Here is a 23,577-nt window from a genome sequence, read left to right on the forward strand (position 1 = left end):
TACAAACCGGTGCTGTTCAGTAAAATTTGCTATTTTACAAGATCTAGTCTCCTAATAAGAAATAGATAAGTAACTTTGCAATTTTCAAACAAGAATTTGTGTAGTCTACTGGGTGCATTTAATATCACAACACTGTCAACATAGCAACCACTGCCGCAATAAAACAAAATAAGAGTGCCATGACTTCCGTACATTGCTCAGCTCAGAATACCAGTTCACAAAGTGACCTAGTTTCAAGAAATGTTATTCAATCATTGTGACAAAAGTGTCACTAACAGAGGACATAATTCAATATCAAACTCTGAAATTCAAAACATTTGAACAGTTTGTCTAATAATCATACTGATCTCATGACCTTGTTTTGATGTATTGGTGAAGTTTTGAGATATTTACATAGTTTTGATGTGGTCACCTAATTTTGATGTACTGACCTAATTTTTGACACTAAATGACTGGAAAAAACTGGATTGTACTTTTTTAATGTGAACAATAGATGTCCGACACTGCTAATCATGAAACTCATAGGTATTTGTGTTTTACTTAATACCATGATTTCACCTCTATCAATTTAATGTTAAATCATATCTCTGTTTGAAAAACTTCTCATAATTAAACAAGCATAAAATGCATCTTCGAGAATTGATCATTGCTAAATAATAACTTTGAAAGGTAGCCTATTTTAAGGGATGTAGAAATTTCTGGAAACTTACGTTTCAATACCTCTGACATTTCAACAGACAGGAATAGAGATATAGGTAGGAAGGAGTGGCATTGGCAATAAATCCTAACATGGTACAGGGCAATGACTGCCATCAAGACATTACTGAAAAGAATTCTATTTCCAACAAAATGTTTAAATCTCATTGTTTTATGATATTTACAGTCTACTAGCAAGCAATAATTATTTTTAACAATATTTACCAGAACATCATAGATGGTCTCCTTGAATATAAAATGTCTTGACGAGTCAATAAGAAGACCTCTGTGAGAGAATCGTGGATAATCATTAATCACTGTGTCTCGGATGTACAACTGAAAACATACAATTAAAGTAATAAAGAAATAAAAATGTCTACAATACAATCTTATGTTATTAAACTGAATCTAAGTCAGACACATGAAGCCTGCATTGGCAATTTTCAAATCAGTGTCCTGGATACATCAGTTGAACCTTTACCCCTACCCAGCTGGAACCAGATGTGATAAGTCTTTGCCACCTGCATACAGCCAGACCAACCTGCACATCTACATGACCAGGCTCAGTACAGTTAGAAGCTTAATTTTTGTATTTTCATATTGAAACCCTTTTAGTTTCAAATGGACTGTTCCAAATTTAAATAAGGGCAAATCCATTACTTAAAGTCCAACTAATAACACTCTGATTACAAATTTAGTCACTTTTAAACATAGTATATCTTAGACTATAGAAGATATACAATGATCAAAGAGCCCCTTTTAAGAGTAAAAAGCTTTATTGGACCACTGATAATACTGATTTATTGCGATATTGGTTTGTATCCAGATAAAAATCATACCACTGTACCTACATCAAAAGAAGAATATTTGTGGATTTTTAGAAAAGGTGGTTGTCAGTACTAAAACTACTGAAAACAGAAGTTGAATAGTTTGTATATAACTCATGTCCATAAACAACAGAGACATCTTTTCCACTGAATGGACTGTGCAGTTTTGAATTTTATTGACATACATTTCACTTTACATTTTATTTGATGATAACATTATGCACAGAGTTGAAAAATCAGTAACACTTGGCTCTTTATTATCAATGATTTTTCACCTTACATGTCTATAACAGAGGCCTCTTCCTAATCGAAATTTAAAGTCATGCATTTTCCCCAAAAATTCGAACTTGCACCAGCATTTTTACTTCCCAAATTAGCAATTTTAATGATATTTTCCCAAAAATCAAGAGATTAAGGCCTTTTCCCAATTAAGTACGGAAAAAAACACCGATGATAATATAACAGAATTTAGTAATCACAGATAAATTTTTAAAAAATCATTTTCAAGTACAATGTATTATAATAACTATAAAGAACTGCATTTTGAGGAGATGCTTTTTTATAAACGTTTGTACAACTGCAAGGAAAGAAATAGATAAACATCAAATAATTCTGATTACTTTTTGAAAAATAAACAATATCTTTCATAAACACAAACTTTTAGTGTATATTAAGTAGAAGGAAGTAAAATATTAAAGTTTCATATGGTTATTTTTGCATTGGTTGTACAGTAAATGTCTGATAGCATCCTTACAGACTATATGATCAATCAATATAATAATAAACATGTCATCTTAAAGCTGACATAGTTCACATTTGTTTCCCTACAAACTTCACATGGGAATAATCTAATTCATCAGTATTCTGTACAAGAATAAATTGTTCTCAAGTAGGCAACTAAAAGCAAGTTTTGTCCATTCTTAAACAACAAATGTTCAACTAGTCATTCAATGATTTTTACCTTTATTTTCCATTATAAGTTAATTTAATAATTAAGAGTTTATATGAAGTCTTATTGTCATTATCATTTATGTCACCATTTAGACAGATGGACAAACAACAAATTTATATATTAACCAACTTTGTCAATAAAATAATTGCTCTATTGGTATCCTGTTTATATTTCCTTACTATTAAAATAAAGTGGAAAGACTGCCAAATGAGGCGAAGTTTGTTTAATTAATTAAATACATTTATTTGAGACCTGCAATAATATTATTGGTTCAGCTCAGAAATCCTGGAGTAACCACTTTCTGCCTATATCTGATTCCAATATTATCTTAAATGAAACATGTAAATCAGCAAATGGGAATAAAGAGGTCTAGAACACTCTTACTGTCATCAATCAATCATTGACAAACTTCCAATGTAACATATTAAATACAGACAGTTAATACGACATAAATGAAAGAATAATTTTCTTATTTTGTTTTATAAAATCACAAACGTGGACAAGAAACAAATGCCCCTGTCCAAAATTTGTCAACACATAAGAATTATGGTCTATCCTCAATGTAGTTCAACATATTTTATTAAATCTCTTTTTTATTAGCACAGATAAGAATGGATATTAATTTTTTCTTGCATATATGCTTTTTATCATGCTTTCTCAGCCCTATCAGCCTTTGTTATTATATTTTTGAGTATTTTAACTAAAACCGTCCATTATTCTACAACCATTCACCCAAACTTTTATCATAGTTATAGTAAACTCGCTCACTTAGTTTCTCAAAAAAAATCTATTTTAGTTTGTGTAGAAAGATATAAGCTTATAAACACACTCTCTAGAATTCATTCCTGGAACCAACCAGTACAAAGTTTCTTGCTCAAGGAAATGATGACTTGTCCCTTTATGGGGTTTGAACCATCCTAAGATAACTAGCCAATGCACTCAGCCATCCCGCCACTTATATTTATCCCTTTTTAATTGACTTGCTTTTGATATTAAAGTGTCTTGCAGGCTATTAGATTTTAGGACGTTTAAAATACTCAATTGAACAAGCAAACCATAAAGTGTCCGGTCAAACTGTAAGGAAGTGCATGCTGGCCTGAATCTCTCATAATAGTTAATTGGATTATAGTTTATTGTTGCAATCACTCAGAGAGATCAACTTGTAATTGAGAATAAATTCTCTAGGGGTAAAGTAGGAACACTATTGATAGAATGGTTACAATTTTCTGACAGTTTTCCTGTACACGCACATTCTCCAGACATTTTCCTACATTATACAATGCCTATCAAAGCTAGTGTCACTACAATTATAAGGTCTTTTCTTACTGAACACTATTTCTAATAGCTTTTTGCCAAGTTTTACAAACCTAAAAAAAATCCCAACTACATTTTTGGACACAAAATACAATTACAGAATGGTTCTGTCTAAAATAACAAATTTGTTGGTATGTTACTGTCATCACTAAAATGTTACTACAAATCACAAAGAAGAAACTGCTGACAGCTAATTGTTATTTTACAGGAGGCAATTTTGTCATTTACACATTTCAAATAGTTTATCTAAAACTGCTATCCCATAATAATGTTTTTTTCCCCCGGTCACATTACCAACTGGTGTTTATAAATATTTGGGGAACCTTCTCAGATAATGCTTTACATTTGGGGAACCGTCTAAGTTAATCATCATAAGTTAATACTTTACATTAACTGTTATAAAATGTGAAATTGCCATAAATTTTCTTTGAGCTTCAAATAATTAATACACTTGTACACAGGCGAAGTTAACTTTCGAGATACTTAAATAAATTTTACACATTAGTATAGTTTTACAAAATTTTATCAACAACAATGAAAATTTAACTTACCAGTTGATTGGTTCCTTTAAAGATGAGTTGACTAAAAGTTTCTAAACCTCGTAAAGCGCCCCACACCTCATTTGCCCAAATATGTACACCAGTACGTTTTACAAACAAATCATCTAAAACCAGACACATCTTCACAATGAATGAATGCATCAAAATCCAAATACAAGAAATATCAATACCTTAGCAATAGTTTAAAATCAAGATAAATGTTTAATATTCTGTAAGACTTTAACAAACTTTTCCTTAACAGGAAAGGCAATACTAATTGGGAACTCGTAATTTAAAGACATGGTTTGAGTACCGGTAAATAACATTCTTTTCAGAAGAAAACAATCTCTATTCTTAAGTCTGCATAGTAGCCAGAGCTTACAGACTTTTGAAATCAGAGTGCATAATAAATATTTTCAAGGCAGAATTACAGATATTTTAATAAAAGTAACGGACCTCTAAAGAGGGCAAACACAATAGTATCAAGGGATGCCTTATAATAATTCTTGTGATAATCATAAAATAAGCTGTGGCATCTGTGATATAAATTCTCCACTTATTAAGTGAAACGAGTCAAACATTCCAAATGTAAAGATATTTTCCTCATGCAGTAAATCATATTACGAGGTCTGATGACTATATAATCAACTTTTCTGTCCTGTTTGTCACAGAGGAAATTAAATGGTTTATCAACAAATCTACCAACTGACATACTGACATTAAAATTTATGAAACAAAACTCAGGGTATAGAAAGTTCATTTATCAAATCCTTACCATTCAAAATAATACTAAAACAAACTTACATGACTCATCAGATTTGGCTGTAGGATATTTAGAACATGGTTTACGTATCTTTATCAAAACTCTTGGAAGAACAGGTGCATCTAAAAACAATTGTTTATCATACTTAATGGATGGATCTTCAAACATTGTACTCTGGGAATGTTGAAAATTATCATACACATCCTCAACTGGATCTTCTAAAACATATGGCCTGTACCTCTCTATTGCTTTTTCTATAATATCACACTTAATTTTTGAGAGATCAAACCGAAAACTAGCACGGTCAATTCTGTATATTTTGTCCTTTTTGGATACATAGTACTGTGGTAATGGCCATGGTTCTCCTGTTGTTGAATGAGGTGCTCTTCTTATTTTCTGCTCTGGCATTACATACTGTTCAAAGTTCACAGCAAAGTCACTCCAATCCCAAACTACCTTTAAACTCCCTGGTTTCTCTTCTTCAGTTGGTTGAATCACTTTTTTCCTGTTCTGTTGATCTCTCTCTACATTATTCACATCAGCAGGAAGCCCTATATTACGAGGTATTTCATTTGTGTCTATTCCTTGATTATCATCATTTCTAAAGTTCTTCTCTACATCACCATCAATTATACGAACATGACCTGGTATTCCACCATTATTATTATCTGATCTAGTATCCTTCTTATCAAACAGATCCCCTGTTATTTTATTAGCATCAGCTCCCTGGGGCACTGGATTATTGGCTACATCAAAAGCACCATTTCCATTTGCTTGATGGTCATTTTGAACATTTCCCATATTTTCAGAACCATCAACAATCCTTCTTCCTATCACAGAGTCTTTCCTCACTTCAACAGATATCCCCTTCTGAGAATCTCCATTTACTGGTATTGCATTGTCAGGTTCAATTCTTTGTCTAGAATTATCAACATCAACATTGCCTACATTGGTGTTTTCAGCTTGGTTACCATTGTTTATATTCGGGACAACACGTTGATTCTGTGCAACATTCTGATTAACAAAGTTTTGAACTGATTGTTGATTCCTGTTTACAAGGCTTTGTAAGGGTTTCAGATCTTCCTTCAGGTTCTTCAGCTGGTCTTGACTGTATAACTTATTCCCAATTCTTTCATACTGTGGTTGCTATAGATAAATGAAAAGAAACAAATGTGAAATTTAGTGTTTAAACCATTTATTTAACTTCTACATAGCAGTAGTATAACACAGATACAGAAGTATATTGAGTCCTGAAATACCATCTCTTCATGTTGCTAGAATGATGATCAGTTAAGTTCCAATTTTTCTTTTTAAATATGGCTTGAGTTTACTGATGGCCCTTTTTACCACTTATATTCCTGGACACTTCAGTTACTTACAACTTAAGCTTGTGCAAGTGTCAGCATAATTTTTCTGCTACTTGTACAACAAAACACTTGGGATTTACAAAACACTAAATTCCCTACATTATAAGTTACAAAACACTAAATCCCCTACATTATAAGTTAACCCTTTCCCCCATGAGCATATTGTGAAAAATGGCCGTTTTCACTGAAAAGCCTCCTGTTACAAGTTCAAACTGCTATGAAACTATGAAAAATGCTTCAATACTAATCACACTTGGTACAAATGTTGACTGGACCATTGCCTTTGTAACGACATGCTCAGTCTTAAATTTCCTGTTACCATGGCAACGAGGTGCATCTCAAAATTGCCAAAAATCACTATTTTGCCTCGATTTTTCCATCAAAATTTATTTCAAAGTGCTGTAACTGCTCAAGGGATTGAGATAGAGTCAATTTAGGCTTTTCAGCGTTGGTTAAACGTTACATTATGATTGACCTGGGGTCATTTTTAGCCTCTCCCAAGTCCAAAATTTTCTTGGTGATGAGGGGGACTCCGCCCCCCCCTTCAAACCCCCCTAACAGAAGGGGGCACATCCCCCTTCTGACAACCCCCTGATGTATCTTTTGGATGGGGGGCGGCGCTGAAAAAGTGCTCAATTTTTTTTAGCAACATTTCTCAAACGAAAACTTATGTTGGGGGCCCAAATAGGACATTTTTTCACTATTTGAAGCCTAAAAAAAGGGGGGGGGGGGGGGGTCGAAAGTGCGTTGTTTCGCGTATATATGTGGTAAAGGGTTAACAAAAAATGATGAAACACTTTGGAATCACCTAAAAACTAGTTTTTCCATGTTCACATGTGGTCTTTCACCTAATTTTGGTGAAAAATTGTTGTTTTGAAACATTTATAATTTTTTTAGTTAACCCTTTCCCCCATGAGCATATTGTGAAAAATGGCTGTTTTCACTTAAAAGCCTCCTGTTACAAGTTCAAACTGCTATGAAACTATGAAAATGCTTCAATACTAATCAAACTTGGTACAAATGTTGACTGGACCATTGCCTTTGTAACGACATGCTCAGTCTTAAATTTCCTGTTACCATGGCAACGAGGGGAGATCTCAAAATTGCCAAAAATCACTATTTTGCCTCGATTTTTTCCATCAAAATTTATTTCAAAGTGCTGTAACTGCTCAAGGGATTGAGATAGAGTCAAAGGCTTTTCAGCGTTGGTTAAACGTTACATTATGATTGACCTGGGGTCATTTTTAGCCTCTCACAAGTCCAAAATTTTCTTGGTGATGAGGGGGACTCCGCCCCCCCCTTCAAACCCCCCTAACAGAAGGGGGCACATCCCCCTTCTGACAACCCCCTGATGTATCTTTTGGATGGGGGGTGGCGCCAAAAAAGTGCTCAATTTTTTTAGCAACATTTCTCAAACGAAAACTTATGTTGGGGGCCCAAATAGGACATTTTTTCACTATTTGAGGCCTAAAAAAGGGGGGGGGGGGGGTCAAAGTGCGTTGTTTCGCGTATATATGTGGTAAAGGGTTAACTATTTAATTTACTTTAGGATCCAACTTAAACATTCATTCATTGATTATGACATCATGTATTTCAGTTACATGACCCAGCAGCATTGTGAATTCAAATGCAAACTTTCTACCAGGGCTTACAGACAACTCACCCCCCAGACAATAAACATGAGGGGTGAATTGTCTTATCAATTTTGGGGGGTGAACCGTCTTGAGGGGTGTGTTGTCTTGGTTTTTTGAGGGGTGAATCATCTGGGGGGTGAGTTGTCTTGTTTCCTCTACCAGAACTAACTGGATAAAAAAATAAATTATGTTTCAGTTTGGGATTTTAGTCATACAGGCCACAGAGACTGCTCAACCAATCTAATTATTGTAGAGAATGCAGTTACCTACATCCAGTGTTCATGTTTTCTGTATTAATATGAACTTTTGTTAGCTCCCTTACAATTTTTACATTCAACAGGATTATTTTGGTTGTCATCTGTCTCTTTGCTAGTAAATATCAGTTTTTATCACATTACTGTGCCACTTTTTTGTCTCCATAAAAAAGGTATGGCAAAGGCCTTGCATATGTTTTGATGTCATACATGTTATACAAAGTTAAATTTGAGTGTTACAGAATACAGTGAAACTTGATTATAGTGAACTTGTCAGGACCTTGTTATTGTGTACACTATATCCCAGGTTTCTTATAACCAATATAAGGAATTGGTATCTTACAAATAATCAATGTATAACAAACATAACTATATAAAGTATTATTATTATTACATGTATCACAATTTGAAAGTTATTATTTTTATTCATTCTTAATATCTCAAAATAATTTTATAGTCAAAAGTTAAATCTATACACTATCAAATTCTTAATAATGTATGTAGGTTCTGATTTATTAGTCCTTATTTTGAAATGTGAGTCTAAAACCCATTTCAATTTTGAAGTAACAAACAACTACTTTAGCTGTAATACAGTGCATAGTTCTACTTTTGGATCCCATTGTCGAAATATTTGATATATTGTAATTATATCTTGCAACATTTTCATTTCAGTAATGACCATTATGTTACAACACAAAAGCATTTCTTTAATGTTCTTTAATGCTTTTTTCGTTTTCAATAGATTTGTTTCATTTTATCAGCCAGTCATAGTAATTTCATGGTAATGACACTTAATCAAATTTTTTTTAAAAATCCGAAGACTACTGATTACTTGCTTCAATAAATATGTATCATACAAATACCTGAGAAAGGTGTTGTTGTGTAAGCTTTCAATCATGTGTGCTGAAGTGTGAATACCAATCACAGTGAAATTGATTCTCATAGTTTGCTTAAAACAACTAAATAACCCACTATAACAGTGGTACATACTTGAATGGAACCTGAATTTGTAGTTTCTTATTTAATACTAAGTTTATATAGCTATGATTAGACATTAAAGAAAAAGAAGAAGGAAAATCAGTACATAGGCTAGCAAAAAAAATGTCCCATACAACCGAATGTATGGTGAAACCATGTGAGCTATAAGTGCATAGTTAGTGCATTAATGAACTCATTAAATATCCTCTAATTTTCAAAAACAATATCTTATACCTGAGCCCCATTTTGCTGTATAGGTCTATCCTGTGGAATGTTCCCCTGGTTATTGGGTGAATTATCTGAATTTGCGAACCTCCAACCACCACCTTTAGGCTGAACTTGCTCTATTACATCTAAAACAAAAGAAACCTTTAGTTTGTGTATTACAGAATAAAAAGACAACATTAAAATGACAAAAAGCCCAATATTTGCCTCAAGTCACTCAACAGATCAGTCATATAGTTAACATAAATATTCAAAGCTCACAAAGATAAGTTTTAAGCTACCTTAATCATGACCCTTAAATAAGCTTAAAGTATCAAGTGAATACCTTCAGTGGTAGATAGGAAATGACAGTGTAATCAAACCTTAAATCAACTGTTCCTTAATACCATAGCACCAATTGTTTTTCATAAAAAAATGTTTTAATGGTCATTTTTTTAATCTCCTCTGTGTTCCACTACAATTTTTCTCAGTAGGTTTCAACAAATTTTTAAAAGATCGTTTTTGTTTTTTTTTCAATTTAAATTTATACTACAGTTAAGTCATAAGATGATTTAAATCATTCTCAGGTGGTTTTTTTCTCTCCAATTTTACAGATAAAAGCAATAAATTATTCAAAACTAATATTTGTAAACAATTTCATACCATCATTTTGAAATAAGATACAAGTCAGACCCTCAATTCACACCAAAATAACAATAAAGTCACAAGTCTATCAATTAATCTCCCATGTCCAAAGTCAGCCAGAAAATAATTGAATAAGAAATTTGATTGATACAGACAAACATCTTTATAGACTATATGTTCTAAAATTTCTCTGCCATAAAAGTTGTATTATATATAAGACACAGATGTTTGAAAAATGCCTATAAATGCTTAAGATTTTCGTTATCTTCAAATTTTTTGCATGTGTTTGAATAGGTAACAAAGTAAATGTCTATAAGTTGATAAAAAGATTACATATAAGATTTTATAAAACAGTTTATAATCTGTGTTTATAAAAGGGACTCCACTCAGGTTTAAAAGCCTAAAAACATTTGAATTTTTTACATAAATGAGCTAGGGCACATTAAACAGAAATATATGCAAAGATAGTTAAGAAATATACTTTGAAATAAATCGAAAAACATATTTTTATGCTTTTCTTAGACCGATTTGAGGGAAAAGTGTTTAAACGCTTTTCATTTTAGGTCATTTTTTTTACAATTTGAATAATTATTCTGGAAAAACAAAGTGCGCGAATGATCTGAAATTTTGCACAAAGATTAGTGGTCTACATAAAATGGCACATTTATCTGGAAAAAATATTTTCATTCCTATCATGTCAAAAAATCTCAGTGGTGGAGTCCCTTTAAACTTCAATGGATGATTTGATGTCAGATGCTAAAACTGTCACTTCAACTATCAAAATGTTAAAATGTTAATATGAAATAACTTAATAATTTTTAAGAGAATATTTCTTTGTTCTTGAACTTTTGGAAAGTAACAAAATATGTCAATAACAAAATGTATCTGAAAATCATCACCAGATTATTTTTTATATGGTGTTAATACTAATAGCTGGTCTTTCAAAGCAGAAAGGAATATTTGGTGAACAACAACAAAAAAATTTTTTAAAATCAATGTCCATGCCCTTTAATTTTAAAATTAAAATTTTAGAAAACTTTTTTCACATTCAACTTGGACAATATTTTTTGTTATTTTTTGTTTTATATTTTACATTTTCCAGCGGGTTTGTTTACTGTTAAAATTTGGGGACCACCTCCCCGGTTACATCTATTTTCCAACATTAACTACTAAGTATGTCAGCAAATCAAGGTTGTTGCAATTAGTATTGTTTATGAGGTCAACTGTTGCCTTGTCTTTACTGTCATACATACATAATACATCTTCACATATTTAGGCAATGTTAAACAGGCAAAGTCAGTTAAATAATATCCTCATGCAGAATGAGTACAGGAAGATGAAATACCTTTGTTTTAAATTGCTATTTATCAACAAGCAGACCAGTAATGGCCCTTTTAAAGCCTCACCTGTGGAGGGATTACAAATTATTTTCCTTACTGCTCAACATTAGTCAAGTGCAAGAATTTATACATTATGATGAAAAGAAGAACACAAATTTTATATTCATATTCAAAACTGACATAAGAATCATAAATGCAAACACTGTGACTCAAAATGAGTGAAACTGAAGTTATGAAGATTTTCCTATAAACTAAAGGCCTCAACAGACGGTAGGATTTTGAAGTACAACACCAATTAAAACTAAGATGTACAGGCAAATCTAAATGTGTGAAGGCTACTATTTCTTGATTTCGGAAACCTTAAGTCTAGATGTAAGGAATAGGACATGTTCTATTTTGAAAATCTTGTCGTACAGATTTTTACAGACCTCCCACAATGACAAGTAACAGATAACCAAATTATCTCCTGATAATGGGTGTAATGAATGAAATTCCAGGACAATTAGGGCTAAAAGGTAAACATAGTAGTAAGATGGGGTAAAAATGATGTTGGAGACCCAAAGTTGTGTTATGTTCGAATCCTAAATTATTCCAAAAATGATTATGTCACGGTATTGAATTGTTCTCTAATTAGGGGAGGGGAGGTAGTTTGTAGGCGGCCAGATAGCTTAGTCAGTAGAGCCGCAGTAAGGTATTCCGAGGGTCCCAGGTTTGAGTCTCGGTCAGGCTTCACATTAAAAAAAAATTATATATATTTTTTAAAATGGAGGTGTTTCAATCATTACTAATGGCCAAAAAAGTATTTAGTGAGTAAAGTATGTAAAGGATCAATGTAAAGGGATCCTTTTTAGGGGAAACCTCAGATGATTCTTACAGTGTAGAATTACCGTCTGAATGCAAGTGTTGTATAGCTTTGAAAATTGTACATCTTATCTCTAATTTAGTGCTGTAATCCTACCGTCTGTTGAGGCCTTAAGCTTAGTGACCTAGTTTTTTTTTACCTAAAAGATCTGTTATTTGACCTTGACTTAGAAACCATCAAAAAGAACTACTCTGAGCAAATAAGTCATTTTTTTTATTTGTCAAGGTGAACTCTACTCTTGACCTATATAACTTCAAATCATCAAGTCATGAAAAGCATTTTAATTAAACCCCTATTCAATGTGTATCGGGAAGATTCGGGCCCCTAGATCTTCCCAAAATGCCCTTTTTATAAAAATTTCCCATTAAAAAAAACTTTTTCTAATTTTCAATACAATTTTTGACAACTAAAATTTTAAAAAAAGGAAACAAAAAACCCCCCTTTTCGCATGTCTTTTATTAAAATCTTTTTTAAATTTCATAAAGTTTGGTCATTGATTTAAAATGATTTATCTTAAAGCTTTTTTGGCAATTTCACCCAGCAACATTTATTTTTACAAGAAAATTTAAAAGCAAAAAAGGGACATCCGACTAAAATGAAAAGCAATTTCAAATTTTTAATTTTTTGATAACACAAAAACTTTTAAATTTCCTTTTTGTACCCCTGGTAATAAAACTTTTTAAAAAGTTTTAATATAGAAACTGTAGAAACTGAAGACAAAAAACTTTAAAATTATCAATAAATTTAAAGAAAATTTCAATGACTACACTTTAATAAATAATGAAGATATAGCACAAAATATCATTTTACAAGCTTTTAAGGTAATAAAAATTTAAAGTAAATATGAATAGAAAAGTTCCCATCAGTTCCATGTATTGTGGTATACTTACTGTTTTGGTTGATGGCTTCAGCCCATGATGCACACACCAAACTTAGCAATAGGAGCAGCTTACTCTGTGTAGTCATCATATCAGTCAGTCCCATCTCTCTAAAATAAACAACACCAACAACATTATCACAACACCTTCATGTATAATTACCTTCATAGCTTTATACTAGTCACTTTTATAATCTGTTCTATAATTCCTCATCAGCTGTCAGAAATCTTTCTTATATACAGTCACTTACTTTTAAGTCCATAAAGGGGGATTTTTCAGTAAAATATCATGCTAGAGTTACAGAACTTGATGAGTGTTACAAGCAACATAGACATGAAGCTTTAAATGAATAACTTCAGTATTTGTGCAGTAAAAACATGTTCCACAATTTCAAGTCAACGCTTTATATTTTCTGAATTTATAAAAGTATTAGTGTTACATTTATGCCCACATAACACTAGGATCATGAGCAGGGTAGTCACACTATTTATGGTATAACCAAACACTGAAACAAAAACAATTCTTTATAAATGTATTATAATTGAAAATGAAAGAAAATTCTCTCTAGTGACTCAGTTAACAATTATGTTATTGTTGAAATCTGTGTTTATTTCCTTGTTTTCATGGGATTATTTTATTGCCATATGTAGTTGGAGCTCTAAAGAAACCAATCAAACAAGAAGTGACACTAGTATTTCAATTATATTAAGCTGTCCAGATCAATTATATTAAGCTGTCCAGATCAATTATATTTTGCTGTCCAGATCAATTATATTAAGCTGTCCAGGTCAATTATATTTTGCTGTCCAGATCAATTATATTAAGCTGTCCAGATCAATTATATTAAGCTGTCCAGATCAATTATATCAAGCTGTCCAGATCAATTATTTTTTGCTGTCCAGATCAATTATATTTTGCTGTCCAGATCAATTATATTAAGCTGTCCAGATCAATTATATTAAGCTGTCCAGATCAATTATATTTTGCTGTCCAGATCAATTATATTTTGCTGCCCAGATCAATTATATTAAGCTGTCCAGATCAATAATATTTAGCTGTCAATTATATTAAGCTGTCCAGATCAATAATATCTAGCTGTCAATTATATTTTGCTGTCCAGATCAATTATATTTAGCTGTCCAGATCAATTATATTTAGCTGTCCAAATATTTCAGACTTACAGATTCCTACCATTAACTAGTGAAAAAGTCAAAGCAAAGGTGATCTTTGTTTATGTCAAATATCATTTTATTTAATGTAGTCTTTGTTTTGCTGGAATTTCCAGCACATATTGCACTATACTTTACATATAAATTATGTCATATAGACACATAAATATAATAACCATGATGAATCAGATTTAATAATCCTTTTTTGTGTATTATCCAAATAGACTTATCTTATCAACTTTACCTCTACCTGTTTTGCTTTAAACTATGACTGTAAAAAAAAACAGGTTTATCTGATATATCACATATCAGTAACAAAGTCCTGACTTAGCAATCAAAATCTAACATCTCCCTTGAAACATTTACCTTTGTTACTTCCTTTTTTGAAACTTTAATTAGAATGGCTTTTCTTTTATTATTCTAAACAATAACTCTTAACAATATTATTCTAAACAATTATTCTAAACAATGTGTCTAAGTTTTAAGATAATGTTAAACTGGCATTAAAGTTTAATAATTGATACATGTAATATAAATAAAGTTACACAATTATTAATAAAATTGATTGTCTAGAATTTTAATGCCACTAGTGTCCAACATAGATATTATGTACTTGCTTATTTTCTGGACAACTTTGTAAATGAGTGGTAGTATTAACCCTGCTGGCAGTGGTGACTAAATCTAACCATTAGACTAGTACAGACCAATGTCAGTCTGCATTGTTTGATATTCAGTCAGAACTTTTATGTTGTTGAAAATTTCCCCGGTTTTGTCATGATTAAAGGCCCATCATGCCCAAAAAATGCTTTAATTTCTTTGTATAACCTTTCTATTTCTGGTGTCTTGTTATTCTTTCCTGAGAAATCTACTCATTTACCAATTACCTAAACCATCTTTTGCTTCTGTTGCATTTTGGCAGTTAATACATTTACAGGTATAGTGATTAAATATTAGGTATGGTTACATTTTGCTACTTTTATGACAAATAATTTCACATTTATTGCTTCAATCTTCAGGTGAAAATTATTTCAACATTATAAAACTCATGATTGTGTGCCTTTCCTAAAAAAGAAAAAAAAATCATTTCTGATGCATAACAAAGCTTCAAAAAGATGGTCAAATGACAAGTGATTTTTCAAAGTCAGCTTCTCACAGTGTAGAAATGAAAGCACTGTATCATTAATTGCAAGTCTATACAATTCAATGTGTTTGTGGTATTGTGATTACAAGCATCTTTAACTGCATAAATATTGCAAGCTTAAACAATTCAACTTTTACGATCTTTTATAATCAAAGAAAGATGTGCTTCTACACGGATATGATAACATATAAACTGAGAACAACTTAACTCTTAAAACAAGAAGGCCCTGTCAGCCTTAGATCGATCACCTGAGAAACATTTTAAAATAGTTCATTAATCTAAAGTAAAACTTATTGTATTTAAAGCCTTTTTTCTTTTTTTAGCTGTCTAAAAATGCGGATAAAATTCATTCAAATTTGTAACGTTTCATCTGAAAACATTCTAGTATTCACAGTGGTTCTGGAGAACATGTCATTTAAAACTTATTTCTATTTTCAGTTCTCTTTATGTTGACCTAAAAATAGTTATTTCTGTTTAGTACCCATGAGTTTCCTTAAGTAGCTTTTGAAGAAATGTCATTTTCCATTTTTTAGCTTTGGCGACCTTTTTTTTTCAGTGCATAAATTTTTTTCAATTTTAACTGTTTTGTAAAGTGCACCTTAAAAACATATATAGTTCCATCTGCACAAATGCTCACTCTGAGGAGAAAAATGTAATTTAAATTTAATTTCTATTTTAAGCTCTGAGGCAGTCAAATCCTAGGCATAAAAGAACTACTAAAAGAAATTAAATCATCAAAATCTATCTTTTAAGATAAGCGTTGGTAGTTTTAACTCCGTATCAGGGCAGGAAGCCACAATGAATTCACCAGAGCACAGTTCAGCCATCGCATCATTCCTGGGCAGGCTGTCAAGCAGTTTACCAGTACTAAGTTGCCGTCACTTTCGCAAGGAACTGATTACTTCTGTACATGCCAGCATAGAGGTACAGTGTGACTGACCATAGAAAGGATTTCATAATCAAACACAACAAAAGTGACCTGCACCTTCCGGGAATCAAACACGGATCACCTGATTCACAGTCCAATTAAACTATTGTGCTAACTGCATCATGCTAATCTAAGATTAGGAGGCATAATCATATATAACTAATTTATATCTTAAGTTGTGGCAGCCATTAGCAGACTGAATGTTTTGTACGGTTCTCAATGCTGTTTCAGCATAATTGGCTTTGTAATTTAGGAGATCATGATTAAATATATAAAGCAAAAGTTGACACCTGACATCATGTACAACAGACAAAGCCTGAATACAACACACCTCAAGTGAGCAAGTTGTACCCAGGTGATTTCAAATAGAAAATATAAGTTGTACAGCTATACATTTGTATATAAATCAATGCTATATAAAACATTCTTGTATCAAACACTGAGTTAAAGAATATCAAATTTACCCATATGTTTTCATATTAAGAAAAATATACAACAAAAAATAAACAAAATATCAAAATTTAAATTTTGAAGTAGAATTATATTACCCTACGTTGAGCACAGTATATCACTTTCACAAGTTGATCAATGTACGTAATCCAAAACGCTCATTTCTGCAAGAGCTTGGTTTAAATACTCAAAACATTATACAAAACAACTTCATGAACTTTTCAATACAAATTAAAAATATATTGGTCAAATCCAAATATTTGAACAATTGACAAACAAATGTACCCTGCCTATACAATTTTTCCATTAAATTCTACCATAACACTGCACAAACACTACTACATCCAAAATTAAAGTAATTTCTACAAGTTTAGAGATATATATACAATCAAATATCGGTTAAAATCAGAGAATGTAATCTACTCTCCAATACACATCCATGTGCACTAACTAAATCAAACATTAGGCCCAATAAATGTACTTGTTTATGGTCTATTATACTGAAGTATACTTTATGACCAAGAAAAACTGACCATCTAACTAAATGACCAGCTACTGTCTACTTATACAGACATAATAAAGGTCATGTGTGCCGGCACATAATACAATTATTCACGCATCTTCACAATCAAAACAAGTTTACAGAACAACCATACATAGTTCCTGATCCTGAGGAAATACATGAAACATAACAAAGTTCAACTTAGTTTCCTTCTTGATGAATTACAAAATTACATTTAACTGATTTATACATACTCATATAATCTGTAAATGCACATATATATAACAATTGAAATGAATATTGGCCCGATGATATTGGAAACAATTAAAACAAAATTCAATCTTTAATTTGTAAATAAATTAACATAATTTAGTTACATTCATCTATGTACCGTTTAATTACTCTTAGAATAATAGTTACAAATATATGTGTATGACGGGCACCATCCACTGCATGCTATATAGTATTAATTGTATTGCTTTTACAATCCATGTACATGTAGTTGTGTTTATTTAACTCTTCTGCAGTTATATCAATCATTTATATTTTAAAGCTGTAACAAACCAACTCACTGCTATAATTCTATTTTCCACCTCTATAGTCTGCAATGTCAATTTTTCCTTATGATTCATAAACTTTAAACAAATTTACCATAATATCAGATTATTCCATGAGAACACTTGTGTCCTGTACTAAAACATAATTTCACTGAAGATAACCATCTGAAATATTTTTGTCAAGTATTGGGTACAATGTCAGTAACTTGCACATAAAATGTATATAGATCCTGCTTAAAACCTTTCAAAATACAGCTGACCTAGAAAACCATACCAAGGTTGAAATACCAAGGTTGAAATTGTATATCATACTTGACTTAAATAATTTAAACTACACCAAGTCCATCATTTCTTTTGACAGAAAGTCTGCTCATATTTCAGATTTCTTTGATGCACTTTCAATAAAATTATATGGACCAGAAACAAACATAACAAACTAGCAGATCAAGGAATTCAAACCCACAGAAAAAGTGTCGGTATATAATAAATACTTGAAATCAATCTGTATTGAACAACTATTATCAAATTCTCAGGATTGGTATATAACCAACTATCATTGCATTCTCAGGGTTGGTATATAACAAATTCTTAAAATCAATCTGTATTGAACAACAATCACAAAATTTTCAGGATTGGTATAATTTATTATCAATCAATATAAACCTGCAACTATCATTACATAATCTAAGGGTTGGTATATAACAAGTTTGATACTATCATGCATTCTGAGAGTTTTTTTTTAATTCATGAAATGTCATAGACAGCTGTGCACTTTATAAACAAATTTAAACATTTAAATTATCAAGTTAAATTTACAAGGCAAAAAGTTCAGAGTCAAGTCATTATTTTCCATACAATTTTTAAAAGAGGGTATTATAAAAGTCCTACATTGCTCACCAGAAGAGAATTGTGACATCAAATTTTAACAAATTAAGATTGTTGTCTATGTTTTAAAATCACAAGAGGAGTTATTAAGGTTGTAAAGTTTTGCAACATTCAAGGTTTTAAGCTTCATAATAAGAACTTCAACTTGTTCAAGGTTTAATGCTTCATAATAAGAGGTTGTACAAGTTTTGGTAGCACAGAAACCATATGAGCATGTAACAAGGCAAATTTGTTAAGTTCATGACAATTAATAATTGTTTAAAAGTTGAATTTATTCTAAGCATCAAATTATATGGCTTGTTAAAGTGGCTAATTAAGTGTAACATTAGCAAATTATATACAAAGGTCACAATGACAACAAAAACCAATATTAATTTAATCATCTCCATTAGAGAAAACCATTAATGACATCTGACACCAGGTACTGGACTATCCTTCTAATACTTATAGCTCATTCTCTCAGGTGAGCTAATAAATGTAAGTGGTTTGCTCCACTATGAAATGTCAACTTACTAGTATTTGCCAACCTTCTAAGCCAATTACATGTTGTTGAATTTTATTTTTCAAATTTAAAAGCAAATTTTCACAAGGTTGAATTGAGGGGAAATTAGCTATCAAAGTGCAGAATGCTAAAAACAAGAATATAATACAAAGATGAATCAGTAGAACATCCATTGACAGTGGTGATGAAAAATGCCTGCAAAAGATTTTCAGAAATAAAAAAAGGAAATAATTACATGTATAAAGTGATGCTAGAGTTATTGATCTTGGTAAATTATGACAAAGTTTCTAATTAATACTAGATTTTTCACTAACTTTGGTGAATAAGTTCTACTTGCACATGAATCTTTAACCTGGAATGGCCTCACAAGAAATAATTCAATTTAAATACATGCAAAAGTTATGGACTTTGGGCAGTGTAAATTGACCACTTTTATGAAGTAATTCAAGTATTTAATAAGCACTTTTAGTGGTTTAAGGAGATAAAATTTATAAGTATTTACATTCACCATGAATTTCCTTAGGTCACAAAAAGTATAATTCAGCAAAAATCAATTCTTAATAACAGTGATATACCGCAAAGAAGACAACTACAAATTTTCAAGAGATTGTAATTCCATGAAAACGCTTGCAATGTTACCAAGACTCAAAGCAATGAATTGTCACACTAATTTGGACAGATGCCCTTAATACTTTACTGTTTTACAAGTTAAACTGTCCTGAAAAGGTTCAGCCGAATTACTTCATTTAAACATGCAGTTATGTAATTCAGTAATATTTTGTAGTAATTTTACAATTGTACAACGATGCTGCAAATTTTACTTGACACTTTAAACATGTATCCAATTTCATAGTTGCTATAATACACATTTAGTAATATATTATATTATGTTTAAACATAAAGTTTTGCTTAATGTTTAGGTTGTACAACACAATTCAATTTAAGACTTAATTATCGCATTATTACCTTACCTTTTTCATGAAAGATTAAATATCTCTCTCATATCCATAAAGTGAATGATGTCTGGTGACTTACACTGTACTAGTATACAATCTTCTATATGCCTTATCTATTTGCTCAATATCAAAAATGACTTAATTGCTAAGGTGGAATTTAACAAAATCAGCTATATGTACATTTAAATATCCAAGCATGGCTATGAAATATTACACTCCAACTTATAATCATAATATTGAAATTTCCTTATATTTGTCATATACTTTTAACAAAACAATCAGTACAGATTGTTCTTACCAAAACAACTTAAGTCTTCTCCTTATAAATGTCTATGATAAAACTATACAGTAATTATCTTGTTAAGTGACATAATTTTTTCACAAGGAGGTTTGCACTCATCAAGGAATATCTTTGATAACTTATCTTTCAGACTTTTCCTGTATGAAAATTATAAAATAGACATGTATACTAACAGTACATGACATTCTAACTATGTCTCTGATAACATATATCATCATTATAAACTTCTACTGCCTATCTACTTGTATACATTTATATTTAAACACATTAATTCATGTGTGCATTACCTTTTTAGAGCCACACAGCCGCATAACCCTTCCCAAAAAGTTTATATTTTCCCCTCCAAAAGTAATTTTTTTTTCCAGACCCATTTTATTACAATAGTGAGATACAGAACATTGTATTTTGAAAAAAATAATGGTATTAAATTACATTTTAACATAAAATGGACTATTCTATCTGTTTCCAAATTTTCCCCTTTCCCTCTCTGCAACACAATTTTCCCCTCTCAATAGGCCCTACCCGCAGTTACCTTAAAGTGAAAAAAGCATTGGTATTTTATGTCACTAGAGACTGTAACAAACCCATCTGCTAGTGTTAAAATTGTTACAATATTCACTCCATACTTTAGCCCTTAGCCCCTTACCTCACTAAGTATCTTAATTGGACTGGGCAAAACCATTCATTCATTATTTTTAGGGAAAAATTAAAAACACATATAGTATAGCATACAGTACGCAGCATGATCAAATGACACAATCATATGAGTGAGACTAAAAAAGGTTTGGAGCACCACACTAAATACCGTATTCCGGTATATACCGGACAAGGCCCCAATAAATTACAACAAGAGCCATGTCAACATGGCCATCCCCCGCCGAATGTGTTTGCTCATTGGAAGAATGTATATGTAGTAGAGCAGAATAACTCCATTTTAAGAGGTCTTTTGGTAATGAAAACTGATGGCTATAGTGATTACAGATTTGAAACCTATGTGAATACTGATGGCTGAAAATAACAAAGGGCAATAACTGAAAAATAATGCAGAGTAGGTTATTCATTCTTGTGTGCTGCATTCCTCCTCAGTAAAATCTATCCACCTATGAAGTTTCAAGTTTGATACCTCAAATACTTTTTGAGAAAAAAATTGGGAATTTGAAAAATTAAGTATGAAAAAGAACAAAGGGCAATAACTCAAAAATTATAAAAGGTAGAGTTATCATTTCTTGTGCAGTGCACACCTCCTGAGTGAGATCTATGCACCTATGAAGTTTCATTTTGATATCTCAAAGGCTTTTTTGATTTATGCTCTGGACCAAAAATTAATTTTTGAAAAATAACCAAAGGGCAATAACTCAAAAATTATGCAGGGTAGAGTTATCATTCTTAAGCACTTGCACTCCTCCTTTCATTGAGATCCATCCACCTTTGAAGTTTCAAGTTGATACCTCAAATACTTTTTGAGATAAGCTCTGGACAAAATAGCATGAAAAAAAAACATCAAGGGCAATAACTCAAAAAATTGTATAGGAAAGAGTTATCATTCTTGAGTCATCAATAAAGATCTATCCACCTATGACATTTCATGTTGATATTCTCAAACACTTTTTTTTGAGTTATGCTCCACTCAGGTGAAAAATTAGGTATGAAAAAATAACAAAGGGCAATAACTCAAAAATTATGAAAGGATTAGAGTTATCATTCTTGTGCACTGCACACCTCCTTGGAGTGAGATCTATGCCACCTATGAAGTTTCATGTTAATATCTCATAGGCTTTTGGAGTTATGCTCTGGACAAAAATCAATTTTGGAAAAATAACAAAGGGCAATAACTCAAAAATCATTGCAAGGTAGAGTTATCATTCTTGTGCACTGCACTCCTCCTCAATGAGGTCTATCCACCTATGAAGTTTCAAGTTGATAACTCAAATACTTTTAGAGATATGCTCCGGACAAAAATGTCGGACGGACGGAAGGTCGGACGGACGGACGAAGACTATTTCTATATCCTCTGCCGAAAATTTCTGGCGGGGGATAAAAAGCTAAAATCTTGCCTTTTTACCCAAGAGAATGAACTTTGAAAGGTCTAATTCATCTTTTCACACCAATTTATGTATGACAATGAATGAAAAATGTAATAATCGGCAAAAAAACCATATTTGTCTATGTTGTGATCATGATTTCTGCAAGTGTCTAGAGGTAACTGCTCCAATCCTGTAATGAGTTAAATCCCAGACATATTTGCTGATCTTGGTCTAAATAAGTTGCATGGGTATACATTCAGTCCCCGGCAGCAGGCTTAAAGTGTTTGACAGCATGTAATGTCTGCAGATCTTGGTTGAACCAATGAAGACCCAATTAGCATGAACATTCAGACTGATCAAAGATACTACTTTCATTATATAAACACTTTACTCCACAACTACAGTGTCACAATTTTAGTCATTCAAATATTGCTTCATTTTGTATTAAAATAGAACAGCCATTGCCCATATAATATGAAGCATTAGAAAATATTCTTTGTATTTTCATCCCACACTTTGGCAATTACAGTATATCCCTTACTCTGCTAGATTTATATAATGTACAAGTCATTTATCAGGACAGTAGTACATGTATATATGTATTTTAATACAATTATCCGACACCAGTGTATACTTCGCACAGAAATAAAAGATTCTAAATAGCACAAAACAGTTAACTTTTATGGCACAATATAATGTCCATATAATGAATCAAATTTAATGTTTAAAAAAAGATCACATTTCTTATCGCTATGGAACTACTTTCAGTAATAGATTATTTATGTCATGCAGTAACTATTACATGGTCATTAGCTCTAGTGATCAAGCTGAAAACGTAAATTGGCATTCAGGAAAATACAACTAAATTAATTAATGGTGTATTATTGATCTGATACTTAAAACATTCTA

General features: G+C 31.5%; 1 protein-coding gene across 8 annotated transcripts in view; it reads right to left on the minus strand.

The window, feature by feature from the left end:
• LOC132750412 (uncharacterized) overlaps positions 1-23,577 on the minus strand; it is a 74,695-nt gene that overhangs the window by 28,999 nt on the left and 22,119 nt on the right. For 6 of the 8 annotated variants that reach the window (XM_060740384.1, XM_060740382.1, XM_060740383.1 and 3 more), the window contains 5 exons: positions 13,266-13,363; positions 9,559-9,677; positions 5,133-6,237; positions 4,341-4,453; positions 922-1,032 (listed from right to left, as the gene is read on the minus strand). In XM_060740384.1, the coding sequence (XP_060596367.1) occupies positions 922-1,032; positions 4,341-4,453; positions 5,133-6,237; positions 9,559-9,677; positions 13,266-13,359 (1,542 nt within the window). In that variant the 5' untranslated portion in view covers positions 13,360-13,363. Of the gene's footprint in view, positions 1-921; positions 1,033-4,340; positions 4,454-5,132; positions 6,238-9,558; positions 9,678-13,265; positions 13,364-17,039; positions 17,271-20,641; positions 20,800-23,577 lie in introns of those variants that run through there. The other 2 variants (XM_060740386.1, XM_060740388.1) reach the window with 2 other exon arrangements.

Source organism: Ruditapes philippinarum, unplaced genomic scaffold (genome assembly GCF_026571515.1).
Source record: "Ruditapes philippinarum isolate M1 unplaced genomic scaffold, ASM2657151v2 ctg400_1_1_1_1, whole genome shotgun sequence".
NCBI lineage: Eukaryota > Metazoa > Mollusca > Bivalvia > Venerida > Veneridae > Ruditapes > Ruditapes philippinarum.